At 40.8% G+C, this 16,608-nt stretch overlaps 1 protein-coding gene across 7 annotated transcripts in view; it reads right to left on the minus strand.

Annotated features, from left to right (window-relative positions):
- Positions 1–1,769: 1,769 nt before the first annotated feature.
- Positions 1,770–16,608, minus strand: part of ralgps1 (Ral GEF with PH domain and SH3 binding motif 1) — a 199,914-nt gene continuing 185,075 nt past the window's right edge. For all 7 annotated transcript variants that reach the window (XM_062960603.1, XM_062960602.1, XM_008120835.3 and 4 more), the window contains 5 exons: positions 14,037–14,142; positions 8,854–8,946; positions 8,610–8,715; positions 8,255–8,346; positions 1,770–5,634 (listed from right to left, as the gene is read on the minus strand). In XM_062960603.1, the coding sequence (XP_062816673.1) occupies positions 5,605–5,634; positions 8,255–8,346; positions 8,610–8,715; positions 8,854–8,946; positions 14,037–14,142 (427 nt within the window). In that variant the 3' untranslated portion in view covers positions 1,770–5,604. The remainder of the gene's footprint in view (positions 5,635–8,254; positions 8,347–8,609; positions 8,716–8,853; positions 8,947–14,036; positions 14,143–16,608) is intronic.

Raw genomic sequence — 16,608 nt, forward strand, 5'->3', positions numbered from 1 at the left:
TCTTTTTTGGTATTTCCTTCTTTCTTCCCTCCTTTCAATTCTTTCCTCCCCTATTCTTCTTTATTGTTCCTTCCTCCTTTACTATTGTTTTTAGTGTTAGAGAGAGCTAGAAATCGGGGCATGAATTATAATGAGAATAATAATTATATCATTGTTTCGACAGGGCCAGTCCTCTTTACTATATTATAATGTAGGGACCTTTATAATTTTGATAAGCCTTTTATACAAATGTATATATAACGGCGCTCCATGCAGTCATGCCAGCCACATGACCTTGGAGGTGTCTACGGACAACGCCGGCACTTCGGCTTAGAAATGGAGTTTTTTTTAATTACATTACTTCTACCCCGCCCTTCTCACCCATCAGGGGACTCAGGGCGGCTTACAATATAAGCACCAATATGATTAATAACAATTGAATAAGATGTTCCACATTTAATGGGTTGCTTTTAAACTCATTGTTGAAAATAAATTCTAGAAGTGAAGGAAGCAGTCCTGCACTCAGCCAGCATTTACATTTTTGACTTCTTTCAGCTTTTCTATTACAGTACTCATTTCTCAAATTCTTGAATTATTGTTTAGATCAGTAAATACACAATACTAACCTGTCTTCTTTGTTTAGAATTTGGTTGCAATGTTCTTGAAAAGAATGGTGTTCTTGAAAAGAATGATGAGCACCAATCCCCAGAGTCTGTCACGATTGGACTTAACATCAGGGGAAAACCTTTACCTTTTATATATAACAACTTTTACTTCTTCTCCAATACCATGAGCATCTGATGGTTTGTCTATTTTCTCTGATGGTTTGTCTATTTTCTTCATGGCTTTCAATGAAGGAGTTTTACTTATCTTGAACCAGAGAGGTCTGAATAATACGTACATTTTCTTCTTTTCCTGCTTAATATGTGAAGAAATGGGATCATGTTAGTTCACATAAATAACACCAGGTTACACATATGCATCTCCTTTTTGGGAGACACATTGCAAAAGGCAGAAATATCAAACATTGCATTGTTTTGTCCCTGTCTCCCTCTTAATCCTCCATTCCTTGGATAGGAGACCTATTTTTTTCAAAATATATACAATATATACCTTCCTAGGTTGTGCGTTTAACTAGGGCCAGCTATCTAACCTTTGTATTTATATATTTTACAGTATTTATATTCTGCTCTTCTCACCCTGAAGAGTTCACAGAGCATAATATGCGGCAAACATTAAATTTCATTTATTTACTGACAAGACAGACAATTGTACATAGAAAGAGGTATATATAAGCTTTACCCATCTTTGGCATCTTGGAGGCTTGTGCTCAGATCCAGCCACAGAGAGTGTTGTCACTCCATCTCCCTGCCGAAGAGCTTTGTTCGTAAGCTTCCTCCTTGATCGAATTGCCACCATTTTTCTGGCATTTCTTTATGGGTGCCTTAAAATTCCTCCCCGCTATTTACTCACATTTTGCTTTTGAACTGCTAGGTAGACAGAAGCTGGGCTAAAGTCCAGGAGCTCACCCTGACCCACGCTTCGAACTGTCAACCTTTTAACTGACAAGATTTACTGTGCTAAAACTCAGCTCTTATAGGATCAAGGAAAGGTTTCATTCTACTTCAAAATGATTCAGTGGAACCCAAGTCTAAACATGAAATTCATTGATGTTTCATATACAGCTCTAAAACCTAAAACAGAAAACATTTCCCCCCACAATTCTTGGCTCTTCATATAGTCCACTGAATTCCCATGTTCCGATGTGTTAAAGAAAGAAAAATGATACCTTTCTTTTACATTAAAGTTTTTCTTTAATTAGTGAAACAATTATTTATCAATGTAACAAGCTGAAAAATACAGCAAACCTGATAGAAGACTGAGGTAACAAAATACTTTGCCAAAAAACCTAAAAGACTTCCCACACAAGGATTTTAAAATTTCAGTGGTTATTATTCATGACAATTTCACAAGAATTTTTTTTTTCTTAAGAAAGAGGATTTACACAAATGGCATGCAGTGGGGGCTGCTGGGATACGGCTAAAAACGAACAGGAAAACAAATAGAAAATAAAATAGTGCAACGGTTTTCACAGGGAACGAATTGAAATATCGAAACTGGTTTACATCACAACGTGACAAATGGGTCGATCATTGAATACTCTTCCGTATAACGCAACCGAGTGCTAATTGGTTTTTTTAAAAAACATGCATTTTGGCACTAAGTTTACTGTAAAATTACACATACATAGACGCACTAATAAATTAATAATAAATAATATTGCCTTGATGTAGCTACACAAATCTGATCCTAAATATAATTCAATGGAGACACTTTGAAAAATGACTCTCAAAACAGATAAGTCTTTTGATCCAGCTTTCTCTTTCATTGCACTTTGGAAAAGATATTTATCTTCTCCTTGTAATTGTGTCCCGATTCATTACAGAGGAGGAAACAGATAAAATACAGAAATGGATCTGTTGCCGCCTTTGAACTAAATCGGGCTGCTTACGATTGCTGTAATTTATCTGTATTGGAGACGTAGAGGGCTTTGGATCATACGCAATATCTTCTGTCGGGGATATGCTTTAAAATAGTACCAATATGCATCAATTTCTTGTTTCATTCACAGTAAAATCTGCTCTAAAAATCAGTAACTAAGTAGACCTTCATGCTTTTATAGGACGAGTACCATCTAAGTGCAGCTTTTAGGCTTAATAACACGTTCCATATACTGTTCGATCCTTTATTTCCATCTTCTTAAACACACCGTGCTGCTCGTATTGCTGAATACTGCACTACGTCATCACACGAGTCATTATTGTACAATTATTTCCGTTTCCACTTGTTACAATACTACCTATACAAGTAAAAAAAATCACAGTCAGCCATTTGTACCTTTCAAAAACCACACACACACACACACACACACATCCAAAACATTCCCAATGCAGATTTGCGGAGGGACTTTCAAGTAGGAAGAGACATTGCAAGAGACGTTTTCCTTCCCTCCGCAGATGCATGCAAGTGTCATTCATTGTACCAGGAAGTATTCTCTGTTCTTTTTCATTCACGCGGCGTCATATCAAGGCCCCGGCTGATTCCCCTCCCTCCGCCCTAGAATTTTTCATCGAGGAGATTGATATGAAACGATGGAGTCGGATGGGAATCCGGATCCATTTTCGAAGGCCAAAATATCCTCGTTTCCCCCGTGAAGGAAACATCTCCATCCCTTGTTCTGAAAGCGTTTTACTATCAAACATCCTTGACGCTTCCATGGAGACAACTCACTTGTTTCCATTTCCAGAAACATCTAATAATGATTAAATCACCTCTTTAGACATCAGTAGCTGGTTATTTCATTTCAGTTATCATCAGAAACTAAACATAGCACCTTCTTTATACAATTTGTACGGTGACATTAAATGCGAGTACTTGGTTAACTGTATATATTGAATCTCATTATAGTTCAACATACATTGGGGAGGGAGGAGTTAGGATTCTGTATTAACAGTCAATAGATACTTTTACCTCTAAATAACTGAGGTCTCAAATTAGTGTGCAGATTTCAGTTCCACGCTTGGGTAACGTAGCTATGAAATGCTTCGACTTAATCGTAATTGGCGATGTTTAATAATTAAGCAGATCTTTGGCAGTTGCGAAATGGCCTTGTCCTCTTTCTCTTCCTGCGTTTTGGGAATTGTGGAACTTGGAACATGATGATGCCAACAGGGATGATGATTAGATTGAATACAACTGTCATAGGTACCAACGGGGTTATAATGTGGCTCTCGCTTCATTCTGGGGAATTTCCAAACCAGAGGACACAGCTATATGTGATTCAACTTGCAATGTTTGATCCTAAAGGATATGTTGCCGGACCTGTAATAACTACAACGTACGTGGCAAGATGTGTTTTTTTTTCTATATCAGATATATGGGTGGTCTATCACCACAAAAGGGAGGGGGAGAAAGAAGAGGGAGATGCTACGAAGAAAAGACCCCTCTTCCCTCAAGAACAATCCACATGTGAAACTGAACACAATCCCTTTGTGCAAGAGGGCCATTAAGAACCGCATCCTAATACATTAATCCGTTAGAAAAAATCAGTTCATAAGCTCCAAGCGGAGTTTTGTTCTTGGACATGGAGACAACCTCTTTCCATGAAGTCAGGTTTTGAGTTGCACCAATCTTAACCAACCTGGGCAGGGGAAAAAAGAATCTTTTAGCTTATACGTCAGCCTCGCTCTCCTTTCTAGACAAAAGACCCCAAGAGTTGGCTTCTCCCCCGGATCTTGTTTCACGTTGACAATTTAGGACTATGACACAGGCGTCTAACACGACAATTCACATATTATATTCAACAACCGTTGAGAGATTTTAGCGTTAAAAGAAGAAGAAAAATATTACAAAATAATAACATTACGATCCAGTGAGAGATCAGTAGGCAATGATGTCTTTGTCAAATGCGGGGTCGCTTTCATCAAAAATTCCAGCTGATTTCTCAGGTGTGTTATACATTTTTCACCCATCTGTATTCCTAACAGGCAACTATGAGCCATTGTTCAGATACTGGGCAAAAACGTCTCAATTAATGAAATCTGTATTTCTTTTCAAGCAGTGGCCACTTCCTAGGAGAACAATAGAAGCCAATGGAAAGCTCTTTTGGCCCTTCTTTTGTTCCGAAAGTCAGGAAGAACCAATGCAATTCTCAGGAGGAGCGCAGCTGGACATTTCTGATGAATAGCATCCACCTGCAACTAAAAAAAGAGCAAACCAAAACAATTTAAGGCAAATATTTCTCTTTTTTTGAGCGTGTGTGTGAAGGAACCCATTTTCGGCAGTGGCAAACCCTTCCTCTGCCTGGGCACCATGAATGAGTTCATTCCACTCGAGCAGCACAGCCAAATTACAAGAAACGAAACACTAAATCACAGGCGGTTATTTTTGTTTACCTTGTGCCAAAATACACATTTCCCAAATAGCTCAGGTGTACGAACATCCGTTTTTTTTGTCCCTAGGGTTTTGATACAAAAATCTGAGGCAGCCACATTGCCAAGCGACTCAGTGCACTTAAGGTTATAAAAACGTTGTTCCACAATGTCCTATTCTAATTGACACTTTTGCAGCAAAGTTAACACTGTCAATTGTTTGTTGTTGTTGTTGTGCATTAGAAATAATTGAAAAAAATAAAATAAAACAACCCAACATGGGCTAAATGTTCCTTCGGTTCACATAACGCAGCTTGACGATAAAAAGAGCAGTTAAAAAAAAAAATCGCAGAAGATGTGATGCACAGTTTTGTGGGAAGGAGAGACATCCACAGCAGTCTGTGACCACAAAGCTAAACTCAAGGATTCAGGGATCCTGCGTCTTCCATCAGTCTAAAAGCATCGTTCCCTTCAGCGCTTGGGACAGATCCTTTCCTAAGGACAACATTCACCTCCCGCTTTTAGAAAGTGGTGTCATCGTTACGTTCAAGTCATATAGAAAAGTGCTGAATTGGCTGTTGCAGACAGCTGGCTCACTCAGTCAAGGAATTTCCTTCCTCCATCCTCCTTTGGGAACCCCATTCTCCCATTCTGCAGTTTGGCACTTGAAATTTACACCAGGGACCAGAGCTTGTTATTCAAATGACATAAGGTTTGCAGGTACCTGGAAGCAAGAAAGGAAAACAGGTTGATGGATCATAGAATCATAGAATCACAGAGTTGGAAGAGACCCCAAAAGCCATCCAACCCAACCTCATTCTGCCATAATGGAAGACACAATGAATGAATGAATCATTGAGTTGGAATATACCCCAATGGCCATCCAATCCAACTCCATTCTATCATAAAGGAAAACACAATGAATGAATGAATCATAAAATTATTGAGGTGGAAGAGATCCCAATGGCCATCCAGTCCAATCCCATTCTGTCATGAATGCATGGATGAATGATAGATAGATAGATAGAATCATTGAGTTGGAAGAGACTCCAATGGCCATCCAGTCCAATCCCATTCTGTCATGAATGAATGAATTATAGATAGATAGATAGATAGATAGATAGATAGATAGATTCATTGAATTGGAAGAGACTCCAGTGGCCATCCAGTCCAATCCCATTCTGTCATGAATGAATGAATTATAGATAGATAGATAGATAGATAGATAGATAGATAGATAGATTCATTGAATTGGAAGAGACTCCAGTGGCCATCCAGTCCAATCCCATTCTGTCATGAATGAATGAATTATAGATAGATAGATAGATAGATAGATAGATAGATAGATAGATAGATAGATTCATTGAATTGGAAGAGACTCCAGTGGCCATCCAGTCCAATCCCATTCTGTCATGAATGAATGAATTATAGATAGATAGATAGATAGATAGATAGATAGATAGATTCATTGAATTGGAAGAGACTCCAGTGGCCATCCAGTCCAATCCCATTCTGTCATGAATGAATGAATTATAGATAGATAGATAGATAGACAGATAGATAGATAGATAGATTCATTGAATTGGAAGAGACTCCAATGGCCATCCAATCCAATCCCATTCTGTCATGAATGAATGAATTATAGATAGATAGATAGATAGATAGATAGAATCATTGAATTGGAAGAGACTCCAATGGCCATCCAATCCAATCCCATTCTGTCATGAATGAATGAATTATAGATAGATAGATAGATAGATAGATAGATAGATAGATAGATTCATTGAATTGGAAGAGACTCCAATGGCCATCCAGTCCAATCCCATTCTGTCATGAATGAATGAATTATAGATAGATAGATAGATAGATAGATAGATAGATAGATAGATAGATAGATTCATTGAATTGGAAGAGACTCCAATGGCCATCCAGTCCAATCCCATTCTGTCATGAATGAATGAATTATAGATAGATAGATAGATAGATAGATAGATAGATAGATAGATAGATAGATTCATTGAATTGGAAGAGACTCCAATGGCCATCCAGTCCAATCCCATTCTGTCATGAATGAATGAATTATAGATAGATAGATAGATAGATAGATAGATAGATAGATAGATTCATTGAATTGGAAGAGACTCCAATGGCCATCCAGTCCAATCCCATTCTGTCATGAATGAATGAATTATAGATAGATAGATAGATAGATAGATAGATAGATAGATAGATAGATAGAATCATTGAATTGGAAGAGACTCCAATGGCCATCCAATCCAATCCCATTCTGTCATGAATGAATGAATTATAGATAGATAGATAGATAGATAGATAGATAGATAGATAGATAGATAGATAGATAGATAGATGGAATAATTGAGTTGGAAGAGACTCCAATGGCCAGTCCAATCCCATTCTGCCATAAAGGAAGACACAATGAACGAATCACAGAGTTGGAAGAGACCCCCAATGGCCATCCAGTCCAATGAACGAACAAATGAGTCATAGAATCATAGAGTTGGAAGAGATCCCAATGGCCATCCCAATCCCATTATGTCATGAAGACATAATGAATTAATGAATCATAATATCATTGAGTTGGAAGAGACCCCAATGGCTATCCAATCCAACCCCTTCTGTCATAAAGGCAGATACTATGAATGAATGAATGAATGAATGAATGAATGAAAGATAGATAGATAGATAGATAGATAGATAGATAGATAGATAGATAGATAGATAGAATCAATGAGTTGGAAGAGATCCCAATGCCCATCTAGTCTAATCCAATTCTGCCATAAAGGAAGACATAATGAATGAATGAATCATAGAATCATAGAATCCTAGAGTTGGAAGAGACCCCAATGGCCATCCAGTCCAATCCCATTCTGCCATAAAGGAAGACACAATGAATGAATCACAGAGTTGGAAGAGACCCCCAATGGCCATCCAGTCCAATCCCGTTTGCCATGAATGAATGAATGATAGAATCATAGGCTTGGAAGAGACCTCAATGGTCATGCAGTCCAATCCCATTCTGCTATGAAGGAAGACATAATGAATGAATGAATGAATCACAGAGTTGGAAGAGACCCCAAGAGCCATCTAGCCCAAACATAATATAATAATAAAACTTTATTTGTATTCCGCCCTATCTCCCCGAGGGGACTCAGAATATAACATGGTCATGGGAGGTGGTCTGCGTGCCAAGTTTGGTTCAAATCCATTGTTGGCGGGGGTCACAGGACTCTTTGGATGTAACCCACTCGCGGTTGCTTATTTTAGCAAAACCTACCAACATTTAATTGGCTTCTTAACCTGGGCCCAAAATGCAAATGCCTTACCTGAGGCCTGTTGCTTTTGCACGCGTCGTCCAAATGTTTGTGCCACAGTATTGCATGAAACCTCGAACCAGTCTGAAACTTGTAAACATTGCCTACAAAATTGAAAAACAAAGTTGAACCAGGAGCCTTGGTTTTTTGAGAGACCCAGGTAGCGATACGAGCAAGAAGGCCACAGTTTTAACAACAAAAGAAATATTTGGAAAGTCTTGCCACAGCAAAAGAACACAAGTTTGGCTGACACCGCTGAGTTCAGAATAAGGCTTTCCTACTCCACAAAAAGAAAAACATAATAAAGCTTCTTACTTTCCAGCAGAGACACCGTTCAAAGGAACGTATAACTCATAATTATGCCTACCTTTATCTGGGTTGTTCAGCTGGAAAATATCAGGGTGTTCGGGATCGTCCGGTAGTGCCACCATCCAGCCCACAACGGAAACCTTTTTCCCCGGAGTTGATTTATACTAGAAGAGAAAAAGTGAAGCAAGAAGAGTGACCTCAGCTGGACTCCGCTTTGCATTTGGCCACTGAGCAAAATCCCCAGATCCACTGCGGTGGGATCCATCTGTGGATGATGGGCATAAGCCAAATCCGTTGCTTACATGCTTTCTTTCGGTGCCTCTTAAGGACTTCGCTCCAAAGTAAATCAGTGTAGATCCTGAAAGGGTGACCCAGTATCTAGTCCAGGAGGAAAGCTGGAAAGAGGATAAGAGGAATTATTATTTTTACTAATGATATTGTTGCAGTCAAGATCCCCCTGTCTTCTACCAAAATTGGGGCTCATTGGTACTGTACTTTGGCTTTCACTTTCTAAAAAGAGTTACAGTAGAGTCTCACTTATCCAAGCTAAACGGGCCGGCAGAAGCTTGGATAAGCGAATATCTTGGATAATAAGGAGGGATTAAGAAAAGCCTATTAAACATCAAATTAAGTTATGATTTTACAAATTAAGCACCAAAACTTCATGTTATACAACAAATTTGACAGAAAAAGTAGTTCAATACGTAGTAATGTTATGTTGTAATTACTGTATTTACGAACTTAGCACCAAAATATCATGATATATTGAAAACATTGACTACAAAAATGACTTGGATTATCCAGAGGCATGGATAAGCGAGGCTTGGATAAGTGAGACTCTACTGTATATGCTGCCCCCTGTCGACCAGGATAGCTCAATGGATCACAGTTACAAATGGGTTGCCACCATCACTCCTCGAGGAGAACATCCATAATATTTTGTCAAAGATCAGTTGGGAAATGCATTATACGTGAGTCAAAGTCAAAGTGGCTATTTGTGACATCCCTTTATGTCTTATTTCCCCCTCAAGCAAATTATTATTATTATTTTATTATGACACAGCAAACAAGATAGACATGCTGGATTTCGTATCACAAAATCACAAGTCGAACACTTCCCAAGTGTCTAGGACTGTGTGATGTATTTTCGGATGATGCGTGCAGATCCCAGTCGTGTGGACTTTTGCAGTTGGCAGATCGTGATTTTGTCAATGTCTATTGTTTCCAAATGCCAGCTGAGATCTTTTGGCATGGCACCCAATGTACCCATCACCACCGGGACCACCTGCACTGGTTTCTGCCAGAGTCTTTGAAGTTCAATTTTGAGGTCCTGATAGCGGCTGAGTTTTTCTTGTTGTTTTTCGTCAATGCGACAGTCACCTGGGATGGCGACATCAATGATCCAAACCTTTTTCTTTTCCACAACTGTGATGTCTGGTGTGTTGTGTTCCAGAACTTTGTCAGTCTGGATTCTGAAGTCCCACAGTATCTTTGCGTGCTCATTTTCCAATACTTTTGCAGGTTTGTGATCCCACCAGTTCTTTGCTGCTGGGAGGTGGTACTTGAGGCATAAGTTCCAATGAATCATTTGGGCCACATGGTTGTGCCTCTGTTTGTAGTCTGTCTGTGCAATTTTCTTACAGCAGCTGAGGATATGATCCATGGTTTCGTCGGTTTCCTTGCAGAGTCTGCATTTTGGGTCATCAGCTGATTTTTCGATCTTGGCCTTAATTGCATTAATTATTATTATTATTATCCATTATTATTATTATTATTATTATTATTAATTATCCATTATTATTATTATTATTATTATTATTATTATTATTATTATTATTATTATTATTATTTACATGGACTGGACTGGTCCATGAGGTCATGAAGAGTCGGAAACGACTGAGTGAATGAAGAAGATGATTATTATTGGCTAAAGCCAACACCTTGAATTGTGCTCGGTAAGGGACCGCCAGCTAGTGGAGCTGACGTAACTGGAGAGTTGTATGCTCCCTGTACGTCACTCTGTTGAGTAACCTGGCTGCCACCCGTTGGACTACTTGGAGCTTCTGAATAGACTTCAAAGGCAACACCACGTATAGTGCGCTGCAGTAATCTATTTGAGATGTAACGAGAGTGTGGACCACTGTGGCCAAATCTAACTTCCCGAGATACGAGCATAGCTCCTTTTAATTATGTGAAAGCTACCCTGGCCACTGCCGAAATCTCGGGTTCCAGGCTCAGCAGTGAGTTCAGGAGAACTCCCCTGTGTCTTCAAGGGGAGTGTAACCCCATTCAGCACAGGCTGTAACCCTATACTCTGTTCGGCCTTTCAACTAACCAGGAGTATCTCCATCTTGTCTGGATTCAGTTTCAATTTGTTTCCTCTCATCTAGTCCATCACAGCTGCCAAGAACCAGTTCAGGACCTGAACAGCCTCCTTAACAACAGTGGAAAGGAGTGACAGAATTGGATGTCATCTGCATACATATGGCATCGAACTCTAAAACTCCAGATGATCTCTCCCAACGGCTTCATGTAGATGTTAATCAACATGGGGGACAATACTGAGACCTGGGAGTCCTCACAGGTGTCCCCCAACAACATCTTCTTAGAACAACCCTCCAGGAAGGACTGGAGCCACTGCAAAACAGTGCCTCCCAGTCCCATTCCTGTGAGCCATCTCAGAAGGATGCCATGGTCTACGATATCAAAGGCTGCTGAGAGGTCCAAGAGAACCAGGGACACACTCCCCTTGTCAAGTTCCCTGCATAGATCATCCACTAAGGAGACCAAGGCTGTCTCAGTTCCACGGCCCGGTCTAAAGTCAGACTGTGACGGGTCTACATAATCAGTTTCCTCCAAGAATACCTTCCAAGGGCTGACTTGGAAGTACAAGAAATAGATGCCTTCGTATCTTTGAACCCCTTCTCTCTCCTGCTCCTTACCGTCCAAGCCTGCTTAAATGGAACAAAAATACAACTCGGATATGGTGGAGTGGTGTTAGCTTACGACAACTGGGTAATAACTATGTCAGAACCCTGCTACTAGAGCCTGGGTATGGCTCTGAGTTTCAGGGTCACTGACAATGTGGACTGATAAGACACCTGCATCTCGGGATCCTGAGAAGAAACGGCTGCTGGACTTGGTGGGGAAACTTCGCATACAGTTTCGCTTCCCTCAACTTTTGGAGGACTTCCCTAACTAGTTTCACGTGTTTTTCTTTGTTCTGAGACATTATTAATATGTCATCCAGAAAAACAAAAACTCCCCTGTACAGTAATGGATGCAACACTTTGTTGATCAATTGCATGAACGCTGCCCCGCCTCCACTCAGTCCAAAAGGGAGGACGCAATAATTATACAGACTGAAAGCGCAGGAGAAGGCTGTCTTCCACCTGTCCTCTGGTTTGATTTGCAATTTATGATATGCTTCAATCAAATCTAACTTGGTGAATATCTTCCCCTCTGACAATTGGGCAATCAAATCCTTCACTAAAGGTAGGGGGTATTTATTTACAGTGCTGATTGCGTTCAGGCCTCTGTAGTCGATGCAGAGCCTCAACAATTGGTCCTTTTTCCGCCTAAACAACACTGGTGCTCCTAAAGGAGAATTTGAATGCTCGATGAAACCCCTCGCTAGGTTCTTATCCATATACTTTCTCAGTTTCTCCTTTTCTCTAGCCGACATTGGCTACAATTTCGCCTTAGGAAGCTCTGCTCCTGGGACTAGCTCTATTTTCACTTCCACACTCCGCTTCGGTGGAAAATTGTCTGCTTCCTTCTTGTCAAACATGTCCACAAAATCACAGTACTCTGGGGGCAATTTCTCCGCCAGTTCTGCTAGTCTGATGGAATCCTCCTCTCCCCTGTTCCCTGGCTCCCTCTCGACTTCCTGGCTCCCCACTCCCAACCTTATTCCAAAATGCATGCTCTTATCTTCCCAGTTGATTTGCGGGTTGGCCTGCCCTAACCACGGCATGCCCAGTATAACATTGTAGCTGGCTATTTGTGATATCACAAATGACACCCTTCCTTCCCAACGCCCTATCTTACACTTCACACCCTCGACACTGTGTCTGGCTAACGATCCTGATGCCTTAGATCCGTCCAACTGCGAAAAGGCTATTGGGGATTCTAGGCTCGTCCTTTCACATCCTAGTCCCACTGCTAATTCAGGTGTAATGGTTCTCATAGAATCATAGAATCATAGAATAGTAGAGTTGGAAGAGACCACATGGGCCATCTAGTCCAACCCCCTGCTAAGAAGCAGGAAATCGCATTCAAAGCACCCCCGACAGATGGCCATCCAGCCTCTGCTTAAAAGCCTCCAAAGAAGGAGCCTCCACCACGGCCCCGGGGAGAGAGTTCCACTGTCGAACAGCCCTTCTCACAGTGAGGAAGTTCTTCCTGATGTTCAAGTGGAATCTCCTTTCCTGTAGTTTGAAGCCATTGTTCCGTGTCCTAGTCTGCAGGGCAGCAGAAAACAAGCTTGCTCCCTCCTCCCTATGACTTCCCTTCACGTATTTGTACATGGCTCTCATGTCTCCTCTCAGCCTTCTCTTCTGCAGGCTAAACATGCCCAGCTCTTTAAGCCGCTCCTCATAGGGCTTGTTCTCCAGACCCTTAATCATTTTAGTCGCCCTCCTCTGGACGCTTTCCAGCTTGTCAACATCTCCCTTCATCTGCGGTGCCCAAAATTGGACACAGTATTCCAGGTGTGGTCTGACCAAGGCAGAATAGAGGGGGAGCAGGACTTCCCTGGATCTAGACGCTATTCCCCTATTGATGCAGGACAGAATCCCGTTGGCCTTTTTAGCAGCCGCATCACATTGTTGGCTCATGTTTAACTTGTTGTCCACGAGGACTCCAAGGTCTTTTTCGCACACACTGCTGTCAAGCCAGGCATCGTCCCCCATTCTGTATCTTTGATTTCCATTTTTTCTGCCGAAGTGAAGTATCTTGCATTTGTCCCTGTTGAACTTCATTTTGTGAGTTTCGGCCCATCTCTCTAGTCTGTCAAGATCGTTTTGAATTCTGCTCCTGTCTTCTGGAGTGTTAGCTATCCCTCCCAGTTTTGTGTCGTCTGCAAACTTGATGATCGTGCCTTCTGACCCTTCGTCTAAGTCGTTAATAAAGATCCTGAACAGAACCGGGCCCAGGACGGAGCCCTGCGGCACTCCACTTGTCACTTCTTTCCATGATGAAGACGACGCATTGGTGAGCACCCTTTGGGTTTGTTCGCTTAGCCAATTACAGATCCACCTAACCGTAGTTTTGTCTAGCCCACATTTTACTAGTTTGTTTCTGACAAACTATGGATCGCAACTGACATGTCTTTAAGTCCTATCAGCAAAGGTAAACATGAGATGGCGTCCTGCACTCCCTGCTGCGACAATGTTAGCTGTAGTGCTCTGTGTAGCCCTCTGAAAGAATACTCATAGGCTCATAGTTGTTATAGAGAGCCATACATGGGCACAAACGGACTTACCGTAGGCTTCCTGCCTTCCTTCAACAATGTCTTCCTTCTCAAAGGCCCCTCCATTGTAACGACGCCCATGGAAGTGGCTGAAGTGCAGCTGCAGGCGCCTGTGGGGCTGAAAACAACAAAGGGCAACACTTGGGTGGGAGCGGACAAAGAAGAGCCCATAGCCTATTGATTAAAATGTCCAAAATGGACATTGGATTTTTCTACCTTGCTTTTCTGAAAAAGCAGCTCCTTACAACTGCTGTTTCTTTTTATTTAAATCACTATACCAGCCATCTATGAATATCAGGACAGTTAATATAAATCTACTCAGCTGGCAGATGTTTTCGAAAACCTGCCACAAGATTAGTAATGGAAATAGTCAGGTTTCTAGTCATAAGCTGAAACAAGGACTTTAAAAACCTGATTATGGCACTGGTTTAAAAGGAAGCCACAAATTCCTTACAGATACTGGCAGAGACATCATCAGCAAAAACACTTTGCAGACCTAGGAATCCAGGCACCTTTTGCACAACATCAATGACGTGTCTTGCGGGCTCTTAAAAGACTAGAAGATTGATTATATAGAACGTTTTTGTGGGCTGGAGCCCAGTGTGACAGATCTCAGGGCCGAGGTCCAAGGAACAGCAAGGATTATAAACATTCACATCTTTTGCCATCAAATAAATGCAAACGATTCTTTGTCGCCAAAGATAATGGTGTCCTTATGTAATGTGAGAAAGAAACAGATGAGAAACGTTTGGAGAAAATATTTATTTTTTGGGGGAAAAAAAGGCACGAAGACGGAATGAAATAAAGGCAGATAAAATAAGGATTGAAATGAAAAGATGTGCCGGAGAGCAAGAACGTTGAGAAGGTGATGTGGTCTCACATCATTTTCCTCATAGCTTTCCCCAAATTGTGTCCATCACAAGGCAAGCCTACAAAGGAATCCCAGTTATTATGAAGAGGGACAGAAAAAGTCACGAGAAGATGAGCAGCGAAGGACTAATCCTTTCTTCTGACTAAAGCTGAAGAAACAGATAAGATAGACTACAAGATAATTTGCATCCATATACTATTGGTTTCCTACTTTACACATTTCTGTTCTTCACAGAGATTTCGGTCAAACACTAGCACCAAGTTGCTTGAACATCCTAAACAAAGTGTATTGTTTTGCTATTTTTTGGTGATACAAGAGGCTTTGTATACCTATGCTAGCTGAATTTCTTTAGCTTTTGTACTCTGTTAAGTAAAAAAAAACATTATTATTATTATTATTATTATTATTATTATTATTATTATTACCACCAAAGTAATAATAAGCTTTGAAAAGGTTGAAGCTCTCCAAAGCTCTAGGTGCTCTTACTGCCTATTACAGGGAAAACCAGCTGATTCCTAATCCATTCAAAACACAGACTTGTGCTTTTCATCTCAAGAAGAGACAAGCATCTTGAGCTCTGAGGATGACCTGGGAAGGAATCCCACTGGAGCATTGCACCACACCAACATACCTGGGAATTATTCGGGACTGTGATCTGACTTATAAGAAGCACTGCTTAAATATGAAGCAAAAAGTGGGTGCTAAAAATAATATCATACGAAAGCTGACTGGCACAATCTGGGATCACAACCAGACACAGTGAAGACATCTACGCTTGGACTTTGCTACTCTGCTGCTGAATACGCATGCCCAGTGTGGAATACATCTCACCACGTTAAAACAGTGGATGTGGCTCTTAATGAGATATGCCGCATTATCACAGGATGTCTACGCCCTACACCACTGGAGAAATTATACTGTTTAGCCGGTATCATACCACTTGAAGTAGAGCCAGTATGAAAGGACTATGGCATTGACATCTCCGGCCCATGCTCTGTTCCGATATCAGCCAGCAAACCAATGCCTCAAATCAAGAAATAGCTTCCTAACATCTATGGAGATACTTGCAGGAACTCTTCAGCAAGCAAGAGTCCAAAAGTGGCAGGCAATCAGAACAATCAGTGGCTGATACTAGAAGAGAAACTCCCTCCTGAGCACACAGAAGACGGGGCAGCTTGGAAGGCACTGAACAAACCACAAGATACAGAGCTAACCTCAAGAAATGGGGCTACAAAGTGGAGTCCACGACATGCAAGTGTTGAGAAGAGGAAACCACAGACAATGCAGCCTGAGCTCTGCCACATGCACAATGGAGAACCTTCTCACAGCGATATCAAAGTGGCTAGCTTCTCGTCAAAGGCAATTTAGCAGAATACCAAGTTTTCAATTTTGTGGTTTTTTATACATTATAACTGCATTCTCAATTCGCTTCTGACACGATAAATAAATAACCACCAAAGTCAATATGAATTGTGAACTGGAGCAACAAACTGAGTGGCTCAGAAAGGGGAAAAATAGTTTCAGATATAATTCAATTCATTACATAGTTAACTATTGTAATCACATCTGAGCAAAAAAAGCAATACTACTTGAACCATATACAGAATCAGCCTTCCCTTGTTAGTAAAAGAACAATCTAATATACCAATGGACACTTTAACTCAAAAACTAAGAGAAGTCAAAGAAAAAACAGATTGGCTGGGCTTCAAAGAC

Source organism: Anolis carolinensis, unplaced genomic scaffold (genome assembly GCF_035594765.1).
Source record: "Anolis carolinensis isolate JA03-04 unplaced genomic scaffold, rAnoCar3.1.pri scaffold_7, whole genome shotgun sequence".
Lineage (NCBI taxonomy): Eukaryota > Metazoa > Chordata > Lepidosauria > Squamata > Dactyloidae > Anolis > Anolis carolinensis.